The 20,924-nt window shown below is 45.1% G+C and overlaps 1 protein-coding gene across 1 annotated transcript in view; it reads left to right on the forward strand.

The window, feature by feature from the left end:
- The first annotated feature begins 564 nt into the window (after positions 1-564).
- The window catches only part of Snx19 (sorting nexin 19), a 35,517-nt gene continuing 15,157 nt past the window's right edge, over positions 565-20,924 (forward strand). Inside the window, exons 1-8 of the mRNA XM_005346983.2 lie at positions 565-2,721; positions 5,025-5,163; positions 6,066-6,166; positions 6,276-6,395; positions 8,563-8,693; positions 10,353-10,449; positions 10,939-11,119; positions 13,272-13,401. Of these exons, the coding sequence (XP_005347040.1) occupies positions 1,045-2,721; positions 5,025-5,163; positions 6,066-6,166; positions 6,276-6,395; positions 8,563-8,693; positions 10,353-10,449; positions 10,939-11,119; positions 13,272-13,401 (2,576 nt within the window). The 5' untranslated portion in view covers positions 565-1,044. The remainder of the gene's footprint in view (positions 2,722-5,024; positions 5,164-6,065; positions 6,167-6,275; positions 6,396-8,562; positions 8,694-10,352; positions 10,450-10,938; positions 11,120-13,271; positions 13,402-20,924) is intronic.

A 20,924-nucleotide genomic window follows, 5' to 3' on the forward strand; every position in this document is an offset into this window, starting at 1 on the left:
CTACAAGAGCTAGTTCCAGGACAGGCTCCAAAACCACAGAGAAACCCTGTCTCGAAAAACCAAAAAAAAAAAAAAAAAAAAAAAAAAAAAAAACCCATTCTCCAATCCAGTAACTGAACATAGGAAATGCTCACTAGAAACCTACTCCACATCACAAATATGACTTGATATTTACCTTTTACAACTCCGGAGAACAAATGGGGCTCTTAAGGACTTAAGGACTTTAGGGCGGTGTGTATAGGAGAGGGCGAAAGTAATGATTTCTGGAGGAAACAGGGAGGTCAAAAATCCATGAAGCTACTAAAAATACTCGTCCCAGGGAATTAAAACAAATTGGATTAGTGAAAATTTACCTCGGCGGCTAGGGATATTTACACACAACACTTTTCAGAGCCTGGGCGAGTTCTGAAGACTGGGTTTCAGGCCCGCGGACTCCAGTGCGCGCCCGCCGGCACCACGGCTCCTCACCAGCAGGGGGCGCAGGTAGCGCGCATCCACCGGGCCGCTCTCCCAGAGTACCCCGCTCCCGCAGGCCACGACCCGGAAGCTGTCGCCGGCTGGCGGCCGGCCGGCGGCTTTGACCGCTTTGGGGCTGCGGAAAGCAGTTGCCCGGGCTTCCGGGGCTGGCTGTGGCTGCTGACCGCGGCAGTCAGAAGGAACCCCCAATGAGTCCGCTCCTGACAGGGGCTCAGTCCGGGCACGCTACCCCCGGCGACATGTGACCCGATCTGCCGGCCGCTTCGGCGTTCGTAAGTGTCCGTGGGCCGCGCGGGGCTGCGAAGAAACTCTCCGCCTGGGCCGTGATGAAGGCGGTCAAGTTCTCACCTCGATGGGAAGAGACTACTCGGTGGGCTCTGGTGACAGAAGCGAGCGGGAGAAGCAAGGCTGTCTCCGTCGCTTTGCAATCCCTGTAGTGCCGAGGGTGCGGAGTTCACTCAATAGCACCAGGACTTGTTCTTTTTCTGGGACAATTCATGCTCTCACTCCTGTCACCAAAGTGAAATAGGTGGCTGTCATCTGTGGAAACCATCTGTTCTTTGAGCCATGAAGGCAGAAACAGTGTCCCCTACCCAGGAGAGTACCCCAGAGTCCAGCTGTGGCTTCGGTAATCTATGGAGTAGTCGGAAGCTGATGGTTGTGGGGGTCTTGCTGGGCTGGCTACTTGTCATCCACCTTCTGGTCAACATGTGGCTTCTGATCCTTCTGTGCGCATCGTTGGCGGTGCTGGGAGGTTGGCTAGGCGCCAGTGCCATTGCAGGGGCTTCAGGTCAATTGCATCTGGAGCGGTTCATCGCCGTCACCTCCTGTCCTCCATGCCCCGAGGCAGAAAGGCAGCTGGAACAGGAGATTAACTGCACCATCCAGATGATAATCCGAGATTTTGTGTTATCCTGGTATCGTTCCGTGAGCCAGGAGCCAGCATTCGAGGCGGAGATGGAGGCAGCCATGAAGGGGTTGGTTCAGGAGCTTCGAAGGAGGGTGAGCAGAGCGGACAGCCATGCTCTTACACAGAGGGTTCTCACTCTCTGTGGTTGTCACCTGCAGAGCTATATTCAGGCAAAGGAGGCCGCAGCCAGGGAGCAGAGCTGTTCAGTTCAGCCCTCCCAGCTGTGGGATGCTTACTGCCAGGCCACTCCTCCCCATCCTGCCTTGCAGAGCCCTACCACTGAGGTCACCTATGCACGCGGCATTGTGAATTTGTTACTTAAAGAGTTAGTGCCCAAGCCCCACCTGGAAACTAGGACTGGACGCCACGTAGTAGTCGAACTCGTCACTTGCAATGTGATCTTACCACTGATCAGTAAGCTATCAGATCCTGACTGGATCCACCTTATACTTGTGAGTATCTTTTCCAAGTATAGACACGATGCAGCCCAAGGAACCAAACCCCTGGGCTCAGGCAGTGTCCTAGAGCAGCCGTCAGCGCCCACCTCTCTGCCACTGGTTGTTGAAGTAGAGAGTCTGCCCACAGGAAAAGCACCCTCTCCAGTACACATAACCTGCAGCGAGCCAGCCCCCTCCCCAGAGGTCGAAGAAGGTCATGAAGCTGCAGAGGGAGATTTGTCTGGGATGCTTGAAGAAAGAAGAATAGGAAATAACTCATCCCATTTTCTACAGCCGGATATTCGAGGCCCCTTGTTCTTATGCGAAGACTCGGAGCTGGAGTCACCACTGTCTGAACTGGGCAAAGAAACCATCATGCTAATGACCCCAGGCAACTTCCTCTCGGACAGGATTCAGGATGCTCTGTGTGCACTAGAGGATTCCCGGGCCCTGGAGCCCAAGGATGGTGAGGGAACGGAAGGTATGGAAGGATCCGAAGCTGAGGAAGCTCCGGGAACAGAAACAGACACGGGCCTACTGGTCTCCATGCTGAACTGCCCAGAGATCCAGATTGACACAGCAGACAAGGAGGTAGAGCAAGGAGATGTCACCTCTCTTACGACTTTGTTAGAGGAGCCAGAAAAACCCTGCCCCGCAAGACCTTCGTGCTTGGAGAAGGATCTCCCCAGTGGTGTGAGCTCCCTTGATCCTACCCTGCCACCAGTTCCACTTTCCTCCTCTCCCCCTGGTCCTCTCAGCTCAGCCACCTTCAGCTTTGAGCCCCTGAGCAGTCCCGATGGCCCAGTTGTCATCCAGAACCTTCGAATCACTGGCACCATCACCGCCCGAGAGCACAGTGGTACTGGATTCCACCCATACACGCTGTACACTGTGAAGGTAACACGACTACCGCTGTGGTCATTCACTCTGGGAACGACTGTGCACAGGCGAGTCGGTAAACAGAATGCTGCAAGGGCAGATAAGAGTAGCCTGTGTTTAATTAAACACATGTGTGGCTGGCGCGTGGCTAAGTTGGAAGGCAGAGCAGGCTCTTACTCCATAGCCGTACAAACAGTCCTAGAAGCTCAGTGTTAAGAGTACTGCAGGTCAGATTTTCTTGTTGGTTCTCCAACCTGGTTTCGCCTCAGAATCACCTGGGCTCCTCTTTAAAAAATTGATTCTGATAGGCAGACAGATTCTGAATGAGAATTTCTAAGAATGAATCACAAGATTTTACATTTTTTTAAAAAAAGATTTACTTATTTTTATTTCATGTGTGTATTTTGCCTGCGTGTATGTAAATGCATTGTATACCTGATGCCTGTGGAGGCGAGAAGAGGGGTCTAGATCCCCTAAAATTGCAGTTACAAACAAAATGTTAAGTTGCCATGTGAGTGCTGGGGAACCAAACCCTGGTTGTCTGCAAGAGCAGCAAGGGCTCTTCTCCATTCCCCCATCTTTGTTTTTTAAATGAAACTTTCCAGTCAACACATTGGTCCACAGCCTGGCCTAAGGGGACATCTGTGACTCTAGTCAACTTTCCTCGTATCTTCTCTGCATAGTCGTTCCCAAGTCTGTGCTTAAATACCTCAGGAATTAGGAACCTGCCACCTTCTGATGTAAATATTTGTTCTACCTTTCTATAATAAAAATGCAAAAGATACTAGTATTTTGTAAAGAAAGAAATTAGGAAGAAGAATTTTAGAAAGTTTCTTGGCAGGAGGCACTGGTTGACTTTACCTGCCTTCTGGAATTTCTGTGGAGCTCACCAGCCTTGTACTGGTGTGTCCAAGCACCACCACCACACAGGGCTAGATACACACTCCTAGGGAAGTCCAAGCCAATGAAGTGGGCAGGGCCGGCTGAATGAGCTGCAGGATGACCTGGCATTTTAAAAGTCACATGACATTTAAAGTTAAGACGGTGACCCTAATTAGATGCACCTTTGCACTCATTGCAATGACATCAGTCACATGGTCTTTATAGAACAGGTATCACTTGGAAACACAGACATCTGGTCATGAGTAACTGGCGACTGTCAACCAGTTACCTACTGTGTTGTTCCCCTAATTCTAGGTGTCACTCTGGCATGCCCGGTGCTCACATAGCAATGCTAGATTCTGGCTATTTCATCTTCTTCTTATGACATATTCATGAACTAATAGCAGAGAACAGTTTTTCCTTATTACCAGAAAATTCAAGTTGTCCCCAAGGGTAGAATATTCCACAGAAAGCATCCTAGCTCCTAGGTGCTCCAAGCTTGGAAGCTCTGTCCTGAATTCTGCCTGTTCTTTTCTTCTCAGTACTTGACTTCCAAGACTTCATGCTTACCGCAGCTGTAGTGGATTTCTCGTTCTCTCTAGCTCTCGAATGTTTAAACACCAGCTCAAGAACTTTCAACAGGGAGATCATTTTTGGTTTTGTTATTTTAAATCACTTGCCATCCTATAATATTTCAGTCAGAGAGTAATCAGTTTCTGCTAGGAACAAGCACAGGCTCACAGCAGCTCTGCATCTTAACTCCTTTGTCACAGAATCTTCCCCTGTGTCGTAGCTTCCATGCTGCTCAGGTGCTTCCTTTCCTAGGCGTGAGCTGTATGTGTTGTCTCCCATGTGACGCATGAAGGCAGCAGACTGCCCTCAGAACATTTCCAGTCATCATGGGATGTCTAATGATACAGCTAATATATACTTAAGACAAAGAATTTTAGTTCAACTCCAGGAATAACAATTAGAAAGATTAATCTGCTCAAGGCAACAAAAAAGAAAACATTTCAGGCAAAGACATGTCTTAAGGTTATCTATTTGGGTTTGCTGATTCTTCCCCCAAACAAGCGTTAGTGATGGCAAAGTGATTTGCTCCTGATGAGGTCACTCCTGTAATTAGTAGTAGTCCCTTTTGAAGGTATTATGACTTCTGTTTTATAATGTCTTTAGGATTTAAAAACATTTCATAGTTACTTTGGGGGTGAAAAGTTTTGGATAGAAGTAATGGAAGGAACAGTGAAAAGTATTTCTGACCAAACAAGGGGTGCCGGGAAGTACAGCTCATTTGACCACCTTGGAGTTTGGGTCTTGTCAGATGCAGAAGGCTCAGCAGCATAAAGGAGCAGCCTTCTCCCTTTACTCGTGCTCCACTGTGAGCATTGAATAATTTCCCAAGCCCCCTGATTTCATTGATAATTCTGTTCCTTCCACAGTATGAGACAGCCCTTAATGGTGAGAACAGCAGCGGCCTACAGCAGCTGGCCTACCACACCGTGAACCGCCGCTACCGGGAGTTCTTGAATCTGCAGACCCGCCTTGAGGAGAAACCAGATCTACGAAAGTTTATCAAAAGTCAGAAGTTCCCTAAGCCCCAAATGCCAACTTGCATATCACATCTGGCCACTCTGATCTGCATGCTTGGTGGCCTCTGGGTTTGTTGGGAGGAGAAGACAGCGTTGAGAGTGTCTTGCCCCCGAGTTTGCTTGAGAGGCTGTGGGCTTTAGAGCTGAACAGCTGTGATGGCACCCTTACTGAGGTTGTCCTTGGTTACATGCTTTATTCTACTGTCCCCACGTAGTTTACACATTCCTACCCATGCTCACAGAACCACTTGAGCTGAGTAGCTTTTCCAGGTCTGTGGGTTACCCGTCTTAAATAACCCAGATATCCCTGTCTTTAACAACCAAGCCGTTTGTGTGCAGTTAGACACATCTAAGGCTCAGAGTGTGTTTAAAATATAATAAAATTTAATTACAAATAAGCTAGGAACTGGCTATTTGTTTCCGTTGTTATTGTTCTAGATGCTAATGATCGCCTAAGTAAATGATAGGTTGAATATAACATAGCTAACACTAGGACAGGTTTTAGAAGTGTGTCAGGTTCTCTTCTACATGCTTCACATGTGTTAGCTCATGTCCTCCTGTAACCATGAGGTAGATTCTATCATTCCTTCTTATAGAAAAGCAACAGTTGCAGATCATGTGGCTTGCCTGAGGTCTTTATTATAGCAGGAATTGGAGCCAGAACTTAAACTTGGGCCCTTTGGACCTGCCTTATAACCACTGCATTATGTGCTCTCTTCACACTAATGAGAGTAGACTGTTGCATCACAATCATGGGAACAGTTGGAAGTCCCTAAATTAACAAAACCCTAGAAACAAAGCCTAGTGAAATATATTCAGTGATTCTGTCTGTTTTATATGGAATACCTCTGCATGAATGCTAACTAGATGAATTTGTTGTTTGTTTTGAAGATATTAAGGGTCCAAAAAAGCTCTTTCCAGATCTTCCATTTGGAAACATGGATAGTGACAGAGTAGAGGCCCGGAAGAGCCTCCTGGAGTCCTTCCTGAAGGTCGGCATCTGATCCTCTGGCTTGGCTCACATTCTGACCCTAAAACATCCAACCCAAAGTGGTGAGATTTGGGGCCTAGGGTTTCTTCTGAAATATTTGTCTTTTGCAGCAACTCTGTGCCATTCCTGAGATTGCCAACAGCGAGGAGGTGCAGGAGTTCCTTGCACTGAATACAGATGCTCGGATCGCCTTTGTCAAAAAGCCATTCATGGTCTCTAGAATAGACAAGGTAACAGCAGAGCTACTGTGTTCCTGTCTGCAAGTGTGACGTGTTTATTAGACTGGAGACCATGCTGGGAAAATAAGGGCATAGGTAGAGGAAGCATAGAGGGTCAGTAGAACATGGACAAAAATTTTCAAGACCTGTTGCTAAATACGGGCTGGATCATCGACTTGCTGAGTCCTGGTGAGCAGTGGTTAGAAGACAGTACCCTCACGCTATGTGTGTATGTACCACCAGGAGTTATTGCAGTCTTGTTCTAATAGAAGCATGTGAGGAGAGACGTGAACCTCTGACGGTGGCAGGAGGGTGGCAGGAGGCTCTCTTTGGAGAGATAAGTTATTCACATTATTGGGTACTCAGCAGAGAGCTCTAAGCCAGGACATTAATCTGGATTTAGATTGGTGTAGTGATCCTCTGCTGGAGAACAGAATGTACAGAGAACCATACATTCTTCAAGAGGGCGTCTCAGCACCTGTGTAGGTGGTAAGGGAAGCATACCTGGGGAATACAGTACACTGGAGCCTCAGTTGATATCAGCAATTTTATAAGCAAACTGAATTCTTTGTAGGAGGTATGCCTCCTGATTCTGGCTGGATTTTCATGTGGTAGATATTAGGGAACATTCTTTATTATGATCCCAAACTAGAAGGGATCAAGTAGGTAAAACCCCTGGAGTTCTGAGCAGATGTGTTCATTGGTTCTTTCCTTATTTCCTTATGGGGAAATTGCTTTGTTATTGCCTGTTTCTTTGTTTTGGGCTTGTTGAGACAGGATCTCACTGTACCCTAGTCTGGCCTGGAACTACCAGTATAGTCCAATTGGTCTCAAACTCTTCCTCCTTAGCCTCCCAAATGCTTGGATTACAGACATATGCCATCACGTTCAGCCAGACTGACAATTTTGAGCAAGGCACTGTGCTAATTTCCAGTAAGGCCAAAGTGGAGGGCACAGATAAAGGCCCTCCCTTCGATTACAATCCTGAGACAGGAAAGAAAATTAAATAAATAAATAAATAAATTTCATGTATATGCATATGCACACCAGTGTATTCACCCACACATGTGTGTGGAGGACATGGAATGTCTTCCTGTATCATATATATATATATGAGACAAGGTTTCTCACTGAACCTCAATTTCTCTTCTAGCTAGGCTGGCTAGCAAGCCTGTGCGGTCTGCCTCCAGACCAGCAGCACTGGAGTTACAGATATGCATCATGACACCCAGTTTTTATATAGGTACTTAGGAGTCTGAGCTTGGGTTCTCATGAGTAAGGACTTTGCCCAGTGAACCATCTCCCCAGCCTGCAAGGCGTGTTTTATACGCAGTATTATTTATGTTCATGCATTCCATCCCCTGTTCCCTTCCTGGTTTGTTTTTCCTGGTGTTCCCTGTGGTCTTGCTGGTTGTCCGGTGTGTCTTGGCTGTCCAGGCTGTGCTCCTGTGGGGCATTCATTACCGTTGCTTACTTCCTTTCCCTTGATGGTTCTCCTTTGTACACTTCCTTTAATAGCAAATATATGCATGTCAGCTTACTCTGAAAAACTGTAGAGGAGTCTTACTTTTCACAGATAGGTTTTTTCTTTATAGCAATTCCAGATAACTTAACTACCAGCCTGTGTGATATTTATTCTTTCTGTACCTAAAGAAGAGAATTGTTTGATTTGACTATAAACCCAACTTATTACTCTATGAATCCTTGCAACATGTTTATATTATTTAAGCTGCTACACTGGATTTTCTCTTTTCTTCTTATCATCTTCATTTTTCCCCTTACATGCCTGTGTAATTTCTACTGAGTCACACTTTGGTGATGGTATTGTCAGTTTGGAAGCTAGGAATCACCTTTTAATGTAAAAAAAAAAAAAAAAAAGAAATATTAACTGAATGTGTTCTCTAGTGTGAAGAACTTGCTTGAGTTTTTATTTCTCCCTGTTTTGCTTTTGGCTTCTTGTCCGTGGTATTGTTTGTCTTACTCTGAAGAAAAGATTGTTCTAGACAGGGAGAAAAAGACTTCTTGTCACTGGCTGTTGTCCAGTTTTCTCAAAGGCTCTGTGGATGGCTGCATCCTTCATCCTTTGGTATAAAGCACAGAGAGATAATGGCTCTGTTCTCCTTCACTGCCCGTCAGGAATGTGCATAGTCATACTGACCCTGTACCTCCAACCCTGCAGATGGTGGTGAGTGCAATTGTGGACACCTTGAAGACAGCGTTTCCTCGCTCTGAACCCCAGAGCCCCACAGAGGAGCTGAGTGAAGCCGAGAATGAAAGCAAGCCCCAGACAGAAGGCAAGAAGGCTAGCAAGTGAGAAGCCCTTCAGTGGTCCAGGGCCCCTGTCCTCAGGTGTCAAAGCCCCTTTCCATTCTCAAACCTTAGAAGAGAGGAGGTGCGTGGTGCCCATCAGCTTCTTAGCCAGGCCAGAGGCTGGGTTCCACAGCACTGTGCCCAGGGAGTCTGAGTAGGCAGTACTGCTGAGTGTTTGCTCCTACCCAAGGAACCCTGGGCCCACTCACTGGGAGTTGTTGACTAGAAGGGAAAACTAAAGGCGTAATACTCTTCTTTTTCTAGAAATTGAGGTATTTCTTTCCTAGTAAGAATTAAATTAAGACTTACAATTGATTTGTTTGCCATCATTTCCGGAACTTTGGCTCAGAGACTACTTACTCTAGCAGTAATCAGGAAAGGACTAGAATGGAATCCTGCAGGGTGTACTTTAGAAGCTGGTAGACTGCTGCTGCTCTTGCCGCATTGATGTCCCAGCTGGTCCCTGGAAACACTCCACGCCAGCATGTGGAGGGGCAAGAACAACACATGCACCCTAACTCTACTGAAAGCATTGTGTGAATGTAGTTCATGAGAGCGAGAGAGCGAGAGAGCGAGAGAGAGAGAGAGAGAGAGAGAGAGAGAGAGAGAGAGAGAGAGAGAGAATTTAAATGAATATGTACCTGACTGGTTGTCTTCATTTTTATGTTCATATTAAGAGCCAGCAATACTATCCTTATAGCAGGCTTTAAAATAAAAAGATTTATTTATTTTTGTGTGTGTGTGTGTGTGTGTGTGTCTGTGTGTGTGTGTGTGTGTGTGTGCGTGCGTGCACGCTGGTACCCACAGAGAACAGAAAAGGATATCAGATCCCCCGGAACTGGAGTTATAGGCAGCTCTGAGCTACCTGACATGGGTGCTGAAAGAACAATAGATGCTCTTAATCTCTAGTCATCCCCGTAGTCTCAATACTTAGCCTTCCAGCTATGCTCGTATATGAAATAATAACCACGATGCCTGTTGTGGTTGTCATTTGCAATTGATTGTCCAGTCTTATTTGGAGTATAAGAGAAACAAGTGATTGCCCCAAAAAGATACCAAAACAGTAACAAAAAACCTTAGTCTATGATATTTGTCTGTTAATCTGTTCAACAGATTTCTTTTTTTAAAATATTTATTTATTTATTTATTTATTTATTTATTTATTTATTTATTTATTATGTATACAATATTCTGTCTGTGTGTATGCCTGCAGGCCAGAAGAGGGCACCAGACATCATTACAGATGGTTGCGAGCCACCATGTGGTTGCTGGGAATTGAACTCAGGATCTTTGGAAGAGCAGTCAGTGCTCTTAACCTCTGAGCCATCTCTCCAGCCCCCTCAACAGATTTCTTATGCAAACCTGTCATCATGGCTGTGGGAATGCAGCCATGACAGACTGCACCATTTTACTTGAAAAAAATCCTTTCATAAATGCACTATAGAAATAGCATAAATATGGCACTATTTGAAGAATTACCAGGTATATGTTGTTTGAGGGATTTCGGGGTCCCATTTTCCAGGTAGTTGTGATCACACTAAGTCCCCCTGGAGTAAGAATGGATGCTTCTGCTTTAATGTGTTGTCGATATTTACCAGACTCTTTTATAGGAACTATGATCTTGACTTGCATCTCATTCTACCTTTGTCTCTGTGTCAGGTCCAGACTGAGGTTCTCCTCCAGTAAAATTGCTCCTGCGCTGAGTATAGCCGAGGTGCAGGACAGGGTTCTCTACTGTCTGCAGGAGGGCAATGCGGTAAGAGCAAACCAAGAGAACTGCTAGAATCACAATTGAGGTTTTGATTCTGCAGATATATTATGTAGGAGGCTTCTCTGAAGTCAGATAAGAATCAGGTGCCCTGGTCAAGGACTTGGCTGATATCTGGGTCTGGAAATTTTATGCTAACAGTGTTTCCTCTGAGAACTTTAGAATTCTCAGTTCTGAGTTGGTAAGTTGGCTTCGTATGGTAATGGCTTTGCGATAATAATGATAGGATGAGAAGAAAAAGGGAAACCAGTTTCTCGATGAGAACAGATGACCCAACAGTGTACAAAAGTGATTGTCCCAGAGCAGGCTAGTTTTACTTGCAACTTGGGTAAGGTGTGAGAACTTTCCTGAAGTGGCCTAGGGTTAGTGGGTTCTGTGCCCATTGTACTTTTGTAGGTGGAAGATAGGAAACCTAGATGTTACATTTATTCTACCTCCTGCATTCTTGGTGATCTTTGCCACTGACTGTTTCTCCAGGAGTCAGAGATCCTATCCATGTCTGGGATGGAATCCTTCATTGAGAAGCAGACAAAGTTACTGGAAATGCAGCCAGCAGATGTCCCAGATAAAAATCCCCAACAAGTCCCTAAAGAATGTGTGGATAACTGTTTGAGGGATACAGCTGTCATACCCCAAGAACTCACCAACAGTGACCTGGGTGAGTGACAAGACCTTTGCTTTCTCAAAGAGGATCCAGGGAGAAGTCCACTGGGACTTAGGGAAGGTGGATTTTGTAGTTCTCATTTCTCTTGTGCTCGGCCAAGAGATCCATGTTTTGAACTCCTCCAGAATTAGGGGTGCTAGGGCCAGAGCTGGGTAAGATGGAAATGGTCCTCAGAGCCAGTCAAGCAGCAGGGAAAATATGCATGCATAATATATGCATAGTATCAGTGTGTTGTTTTTGACACAGGGGCTACTGTCTTCTTCTAGACATCTCCCTCCCTCAGTGTCTGTGGTACCAATTACCTGATGTTTCTTTCTCTCTGTCCCTTTTTGGGTTCCTTTACATCATTCTGGATATTTCGTTATAGGTTGTGTTCTTACTCTGTGCCCTCCCTACCAAGGGACTGTCAGAACCTGACTGTCAGCTTCTGCCTTTGTACATGTATCAGTAATGCCTAAATATCAAATAGCATGCGTTTCCACATGGGTAGACCACAGAATCACCACATAGAATTCATCTTCTCTCAGATCTGGTCCTACTTTATTTCCTGCCATTGCAGGGAAAAAGAGAGAAGAACATTTTCTTCCCAGGAGAAGATCAAACGTTCCCTACAGAGGAAGAATCAGAACCTAGCTTTTAGTATGTTGTGACATAGAACTTAAAAAGAAGAATTATATTAATTAACTAAAACAAAGACCCCCTCAAAGACTAAATGATCACAAAATCTTGAGATCAGAAGGGGATGAAAGAACTAATTTTATATTTACTCCCAGGTGCCCAAGGAAAACTTACCTGGCTTCTACTGTGTGGTCCTCAATTTAAGTATGTGACAGATGGGTCTGTCCTGTGCAGCTGTAATTGTCAGCAAGACACAGGCAAGAGTCATCTGAGAGGAAAACCTCCATTGACTGAGGAATTACCTAAGTCATATCGGCCTTCAGGCATGTTTGTGAGGCATTCATTGTCTTGATTATTAGTGCTTGTGTGTTAGAGAGTTTATCTTGTTCTTCAAGAGGCCCTTGTGGCTCCTTGTTTGCACTGCTATGACTAGATGTAACCACAGGGTGGCAGCTGCAGACAAATGCTCAAGCTGAGGAGATGATGGCAGTGAGGAAGCTGTTTACTGAGGGAGGAATAGCCCACCTTTGAGCAAATGAATGGAAAACAACTCATCATTTCCCACACCCCCTTGAAATACAGCACAGAAAAACAAAAATAGGCATTGGGCAAAGTTTAAAAAAAGGTGAGATTCAGTTCTAATAGATCTGCCCAAATCCAAAGTGATTTGTATTCTGGAACACCCTTGGAAGAGGAAAGCTGGCACAGGCTGTTCCAGAGATCCCCAGTGAGCGTAGACCAGCAGAGTGAGCATTGAAAATAATAGTGATAAAATTACTTACAGCAGAAGTACCAGGATTCCCCTAATCAGCGTGGACATCAGCATAACGTGGGAGCTCAGCACAGATTTAGAGAAGAGATGCTCCTGTCCAGTAAACAGATGTTCAGGTCACTCCAGCAGAGCATAAACATGAGCTCATCTGTGGCCCCTCACGTCTTCCAAATAGGAAAAAAATTGGTAAATGTCATGGCATTTTACCAGAGGTGTGGTACTCTTTCTAGAACCACATGTTATCTCAGAATCCGCTAAAGCCTTCTGGACCCCAACCCCACAGCTCTGTGTAATGGAGATGGGTTTTCTGCAGGAGAATGAAGCCGAGCTCTTTTTCCTGATCTGCCCACTCTTTTCCATCATTTGATGTGGGGGCGAGTGGAAGGGACAAGGCCTTGCCAATTCCAGTTAGTCACCAGTTGTGAGCCCCTATTCGGAGTAGAATGGAGTCAGTGTCTTGGAGAAAGACAGAGGAAGGGGAAACTGATGCCAGATAAGCAAAATAATTAAGTGTAAAGCTTGTTAATAAGATTTAAAAAAAAAAAACCTGTGGAGAGGAAACAGCATCAGAACATCAAAAATTTGGAAAACCATACACAGCATATAGCTCGATGATCTAGATACAAGTGTTTCTTGATTTATATTGTGCAGAGGGATCTCAAAACTCTAAGATGATGGCATGAAGCTGGAGAAGACCTGGCTGCTACCTAAAGCTCTGAAAGAGGAAGGGTTACTTGTGATACCTTTGTCCCGCAGGAGCAGAGACAGAGTTAGCCGACACGGCCTTGGATCTGATCCTGCTGCTGTTAATGGAGCAGTGGAAATGGCTGTGTACCGAAAGCATGCAGAAGTTCTTTCGCCTTATTTTTGGAACTCTAGTTCAAAGGTAAGATTGCTGAGCTCTCCATCACATTTAGAGCCTCAGTTTGCTAAGAAATTGGTCATGAAACTCGTCTCTATACTAGGAAGGTGTAATATCGCATCCAAGAAACCCATGAACTCAGTAGAAGGTAGATTCCTTAATATAGGGGTGGGGAAGAAGCCCCTATAGAAGCCCTTTAGTAGCCACCTTGACCAAAGTTTGAATGTATCCAATTCTCTAAGATTTCTGACATATCTAGCACACTGAATTAGAGACATTGCCTGTGTTCTTAGGATACTTTAACTCAGTCTGCCTGCTTCAGCACATGAGTTCAACACATTAGAGATTTCTCACACAGGGCACCAAAATGCAGTCAATTTAAATTCATTAGCGACTATCTCAGTCACCAAGCATGCGTTGGTGTCACATTAAGAAAAGTAATCAAAGTACTTCTCCTTGGAGTCATTTGACCAAGAGTGAGCCCAGACTTCAGTTTTCCACTTCTCTCCTGTGTCTTCTGTCTCTCTGTGGCATATGGTTTCTGGCTTGTCTGTAATCTGTTGTATGGTATGAATCTTTGTTGCTATGCATATGTTCTGTTTTTCACCTTTGTGCAGTGAGCATTTCTCTTACTAGGACATAGTGCTTACAGGATGGTAAAACAGAGAGAGAAACTCAAGACTTGTATCTTAGCTTTGTCTGAGCTTCACAGGTGGCTTGAAAAATTTATGAATGTGGAGGTTCCTGTGGCTGATTTCTTATCCATTGTTATGACCTTCCCCATTCTCTCATGCTTGACATAGTAATAAACATTTTTCAGATACTGAAGACCAGATTTCATTTGTTCTGTGGAGCTTGTAATGGCATCCTCTCTCACTGCCCCTGAAACTGAGGAATCCTCTGCTCGTCCTCTTTGACAGTGGTTCTTCTGATAGTATATTATATAGATTATCCATTTTCCCAAAAGCAGTGATTCTCAATGGGGTTCTTTTGTTCCCAGGGACATTTAGCAACATTGGAGAAGTTTTTGGTTGTCAAGTAGGAGTGGAGGGTAGAAACACCTCCTGGCAGGCATCTGGTGGGTGAAGAACGTTGATGCTGCTTTCCTTCTATGTTACACAGAGCACTCCTCACTGCACTCCTTCCTTCCCCTACCCAGAGCACACACAGCGATGACATACTCTTCCCAAAATGCCTCTAGTGCTAAGATTGAGAAATTGCTCCTTCACTGGTAGTTCAAGGGCCACAAGGACCTCTCATTGCCTATAAATCATTTCCCCATCTTTTTGAAGTGTTTTTGATTTGTCTCTCAGAATCCATTCTAGTTTTATAATGTTCTAGACACTTTCTTAATAAGAGGAAGGGGGAAGGGCTTATGGCCTGTGAAGAATGGAACATTTCCCTCCACCCAAAAGCTTTAGGGACCTGACCCCTATGGCCCATAGTCTTCCATCAACAAGTCTCCAGATGTGTGGTGACATGAAGAAAACAGGGCTCACTTCAGGATCCATAGTATCACAATGGATAATCTTGTTGGCTTAAGTGTAGTTACTATGCAGCAAATGTCTATTGAGAGGTTAATTCACTCAGACATTATATGTGTCACTTTGAGGATATTTTATAGTTTAATCCTTTTAAAGAGCTCTGTGAAAGAGTTATTATAATTCCCACCTCTAATATGAAAAATCTATGGCTTGTAAAGAATTTGAGTTATTAAACCATAAAGTTCATAAATAACATATGCAGAATCTAAAACACATTTTTACACTTTTAATCTATAGTAATTTTCTTAACTTTCAGGATAAGACCTTTGCCCCATGGTTTCAAGGGTCAAGAATCACCCAAAAAATCACTGCTCAGAGTGGGGATCATTCCCTTGGGAGAGATTATCAGGTATTCATAGACTCCAGACTGGATGTCCATGTCTACATGGAGCAAGGAGAACCTCTGACATGAGCCTCCATCTCTTCCCTAGACCAGGGACTTTATTTTTAAAAACGTGTTTGTGTGGTAAGCAAAGAGGCTGGGAATTGGATCCCTCCTGGAGCAGCAGCACACACACACCATGCCCACCCTGACTCCACTACAAGGGATGATGTATGAGGTCCTAGGGTCCGCATGACTGACTCCCACATTTCCATCCGAAACCTCAGGGCGCTTGAGTTCCTGTCCTGTATGTGCTTTAAGAACCTTGGTGGTTGTCCCTGGCCACAGCTAGCTGCTGTTGCAGCTTTACTTGTCCTGACCACTATGCAGTCTGGGTATCCAGGATAGGACAGCCACCTAGATGTAGGTGCCATGCCCCCTTAAGACGTCCTGACATTCCACCCTCCAGCTCGCTATCTCCAAGCAGACGTGCTTCATGCTTCCTTCTCCGGCTTCCAGCTTCCTTTACTCTCCCTGCTCCCTTAAAAGACCTATATACAGAACTGCCTTGGACTCCAGGGACTCCTGCCAAGTTGTAAGCGCACTCTCTGTAGCCTGCAAAGGCGGGGCAGGGGAGACAGAGTAAATCCAACCCCATGACCCCTCCTTCTAAGCCAACTTCGGAGGAGTTCTAATCTGTGCCAGGCTTATAAATCTCCCTTGATTGTTGATGGTGTGGAGGGAGTGGGGGAGGGAAGCTCAAGAGAAGTTAGTTGCCCAAAAAAGGTATCGTTAAGTCAAAGGCAAGTCTTGCACGCATACGTGGCTGACCTCATGTCAGCTTCTGTGCTGGGAACATCCAATTATGTAACGAGGAGCGCTCCTTATTTGGAGGAAAGGGGAGTGAGGATAGCAGTCTAAGCCAAGGAGCCATGAAGCCAGCTTGTGCAAACTTCTCGTGTCTGAAAACATAAGAAATACAGCAGTTCCCTGTATGCATCAGAGCTGGATTTAGGAAACTGGAAAAGCACTCAGAGCTAGTCTGGGTTTGAGGGAAGGAGAGATGCACTGTGCCCCATTGATGGTAGAAGGCTTGGGGCAGGAAGACCCAGCCAAGGTAAGGGGTAAAATTATTTTGGAGCTCTGATGTAGAGAGTAAAGGAATGAGAAGAAGCTGGACCAGCTCCCTGCCTAGATGCCCAGAGCCATGCCACGATAAAAATAGGAGCCAGGCCAGCATCAGAGTACGTGAATGTCATGTCCATGACTCTGCCCTCCCCATGGCCCCGAAGATGGCATCAGACCCTATGTCAAAAGTCCAGCAGACACATTCCTGGCATCTTTGTCTAGATTTCTGAAAGTGTGAGAGAAAGAGAGAAAATGAGTGTGTGTCTATGTGTCTGAGATATATGGAGACGGAATTACCTGACACAGTAGAGAAAAAAAAAAAATCAGTGAGGTAGGAAGTAGAGGAGAGTAAAGAATACATAAGTAAGTATAGAAAAAGAAGAAACAAACATGTGGGTTGAAGAAATCCAACAGCAGTAAACCTGTAAATTCAATATTCGATGCAATTCTAAAGCTTATGCTAGGCCATGGATCCTCTCAGGAAAGGTGTTGTTCAGCGCACTCTATATCCCAAGAAAGTCCAGAAGGTGGAGGCAGAGCATGGGACTACTAGAGAGTGTAGGCTACCCAGTGGGATGGCCTTGCTCCTAAGGGCAATTGGCAATGGCTGATATGAACACTCCTTCTCCTACTGTTCTCTTAAGCCACTTCAGAGTTGTAGGTGTTACTGGGGTAGAACTCCACTCAAGGTTTCTTTCTCAGTGAGTGTGTGCATGTTACAACCCAAGAGGCCTTTGTGACAGTAGCTATTAAGAGAAACTGAAGGCCGGACCCCAAAAGGATACAGCAATTACAGCAGGAAGGAGCTGACATTATTACATACTCACTATAGCAGGTGCGCCTACTTACCATACACACTGACGTGCAGTTCTGTAAGATAGGCATGCATGCTCACATTTTGCAGGTGAGGAAATTGATACACACTTCCTTCCATTCACACTGCCTGCCTCTTTTGTATGCAAACTTCCTCACAAAAGAGTACCTAGGTTCCAGACTCTTAGTCCCATCTAGTCTTTGCTTTTCCCCAGACTGGTCTCTGGGTCAGATGCATCTGATGGTACCACATACACTTGCCTCCATCAGCAGGCTCTGACTTAATTCGAAGCACTGCTGGGCCAGAGATTAGCCCTTCCTAGTGTTTCTATTCTACACCCTGTTCACAACTGGAGAAAGAATATCAAACAGTTCAGAGTCAGCCACACATGTGCTGTGTCCCTTTACTCTGTGACTTCACACCTTCCAGTACAGCTTCAGTGTCTTTGTCTCACACCTGACTTCTTCCTGCGACAGCTTCTTTAGACACTTCTTTTGAAGTGCTTTTGGAAGAGCCCGGAATCCTTTTCAGCAAGTAAGTCTTCACTTTCTTGTGTTAGGTTATTTCAAGCCTACAAGTATCATTGACTTGGGCTGTTTCTAAAGGTGCTGAAATTAGGGGTTGTTTATTTGTGTTTGCAGTGATAGCTTTGCTCAGATTGTATAGTGTCTCCTTGAGAAGAAGGATGTTTCATGTCATGCTTCCTCCATGAGGGATGTTAAAGGGAAGCCCTTGACCTCTGTGGACTGGGTCAGGAGGGACCCCAGCAGTTTTGTCTACCATATACATTGTCTGCCTTGCATTTGGGGAGATATAACTTGCGCTAAATTCACATTATGTTAAAGACACCATGCCCTATCCTATTACATATGAAAATCTCTACTTAATGTGTCTTTAACTTTGTGATAGATGTGTAACCGAATAACTTCTGCCTGTGAATTGTGTTTGTTCTTTGGTGTATTTTATATGTTCTTAAATTGTCATATAGCCCAATAGAAATAGAGCACTAATCATTAGAAAATGAAGGGGAAATGCAGAATATTGAGGCATAAACTCAAAGAGGCTTTCATTAACAAGCCACATTATTGCTAGCTGTTGCTTAAGTGCATCCATAAATAGGAAGCTGGGAGTCTGAGGTTTTGACAATAGCTTTGAATGTGTGAGATCCTTGAAGACAAAGGCTGTCCTGTTCACAGTTGTGTCCTCACCTTCATCTGACGGACACCTACAAGAACAGACTGGATTTTTGTCAAATGAGAGGATGTGCACGGTCACACACAGTTCTACTTATTCCAGTACTTTGCTCGTCACTAGTGAGAATGCCAAGCATCTTCAGCAGTGCTGGGGGCAAGAGGCACCCAGAGAAACAGAATCTCCCCAGCCTTCCCTCGCAGGAAGTCCCCAGCTGGACTGGACAGCTCCGATACCCAGAGCCATGGTTGTGCCTGCACACAGAGGCTTTCTTTTCAGGCCATCTACCGCAATGGCTCCATTTTACTTTCCAGAAAGGCACAGTGCCCTTGAGCATGTTGACCCCACTATGAGGACTCAGTGAGCTCACCCTGTCTAGAAGGATGTCCTGTTGTGATGCTGTCTGTTCCCCCTCTCTACAAAGAAAGAATGGATGTGGACATTGAAATCAGACAGGTCCAAATTTAAATCCTGCCGTGTGCCTCACTACCTGTGTGACCTAGAACACAAGTCACTTCACCTCACTCTGTCTAAACTTCTCTAAGTAGATCATTTAGGGAAAAGCTAATGTGGAATAAATTTTAGGAAGGCTTACTATGTGTTTGGAGCTGGATCTTATAAGATGGGCATCATTTAAGCTAAGTAGTATTTCAAATGGTGACACATTTTTAACTAGAGTGTGTTACTTGTACTTTTAAATAGAAAGCATCTCATATTTTGAATGGTTTTAACCTGGCTCTCTGAATGGGTGAGTGCACATCTGCAACTTGGAAAAAATGAGTACCAGAATTCTCCTTATAGGCACCAGGTGGCGCTGCAGGTTAAAAAATACCCATTCGCCTTTGAGAAAGAACTGTTTAGCAGTAGTTCTCCTGCCTTAGCTAGTGATAATGCCCAAGCCTTGCCCCATAATTCAGAAGCCACTCCGTGGTGCCAGTGACATAAACAAGCTGAGTTTCTTTCGTCTTCCACATTCCTTTTCCTCCCTCCTCTCTGATGGGTCCTCAGCATGCTATTTTTCTCTGCTCAGGCCTGTCAGAGATGCCCTTTTGAGTGGGTTCTGTCCCTTACGAATTCTGTGCTGGGACTGATGCATTCAGAACAGAACAAACTAGAGATGTGGTAATAATGAGCCAGTTGCACATCTGAATTGGAAGAATTTTGCCAGTCCTCTATGAGATCACCTACATTCAAGCCCTTTTGGATCCCAAAGCCTTAGATGTCCATGATGATACATCTGACTGAAGTAGAGACCATCAGGGCCACACTGCCTAATGCTGCTGTCTTAGGGAACTATGATACAATCGTGGACATTTCTCATTTCTTTCAGCCAGGCATTGAGATCCTGTGGCTCGCTACTCTTAGCTCACCTTGGAGAAGCAGTCAATATTAATGCACATTCCCCCACATGAGGATTAAGCCTCCCATGAGTTAGGCAAATGCTCTGCCATTGAACTAAACCCCCAGCTCCATTCTGATCTTTACTATGTCCTTAGAGTTGCCATCAGGTGCCCTGTACAGGAAGAAAGCTTGTTTGGAGCAGGGAAAGAGAAAATATGAATTCAAGGACTACGCTTTACTCCAGCGGACTGCAGTTCTCGAGGAGAATTAAGCCTGTCTATGAGGGAGACTTCCTGTGTAATGTGTCAAGACTAGCCCCTGGTAGCCCCTTTCTCTCTCTGCTGTGGTTTCTCTTCTCGAATTTTATGCATTACTTCCCACGTTTTCTAACTACAGCTGATTATCAGAGACTCTGGAGCTGCCACCATGCTGTCCTTGTATCCTGACTGTCTCTCCTTGGTGTCAGCATAGCCTTCAACTTGAGAAGGTTTGGAAATCATCTTAAAGACAAGAAAGCAAAAGCCAGTGCTATTAAATAACTCCCCAGGTGAATCCCCACCCAGTTCTTTTTCTTCTCTCCTGTTCCCCTGCCAGTATTCCTATTGTTTCTTTATTGGGGACATCACCTTCTCCTGTTGATCCTTTGTTCTCAAGGCTGGTCTTTTCCAGCCTTCTGTGGCCATTTCCTTTGCCTGACTTGAAGCCCTGCTATGTCTACTTATTTAACTAGGATCCCAGGTAGTTCTCTTCCAAATCCTGGCTGTGCACGCTCTAACTCCTCTAATAGTGGGGACATGTGAAAGTTTCCCCTTCTGATAAAGAGCTCATAATTACTTATTCTTCTCCCTCTGTGTCCTTTCTTCTTCCCTCCAGTGGTGATCATGCCCTTAGCCAAGAGGGGAGCACTCCCAGTGAGTTAAAGTTGCTAGGAGCAATAGGGACCCTGGTTGTCAGGACAACCACTAAATTACTGCTTCTTCCTTCCTTTGTATCTTGCCTTTCTTCCTGCTGCTCCAGTACTAAGGACTTCGCACCCTCTCACTGCCCTTTCCCCTTCAGTTGACTCCATTTTCTTCTGAATGGTCGCCCTTTTAATTACCCTTGCCTTCTTAGCCACCTCTCTGCCTTTGCACACCACTGAGAAAGGCAGGCTCAGGATAACTACCTAGGGACTGTGAATGAGCCAGACCTGCAGTTCACATGGGGC

This window comes from Microtus ochrogaster, chromosome 5, assembly GCF_000317375.1.
Source record: "Microtus ochrogaster isolate Prairie Vole_2 chromosome 5, MicOch1.0, whole genome shotgun sequence".
NCBI lineage: Eukaryota > Metazoa > Chordata > Mammalia > Rodentia > Cricetidae > Microtus > Microtus ochrogaster.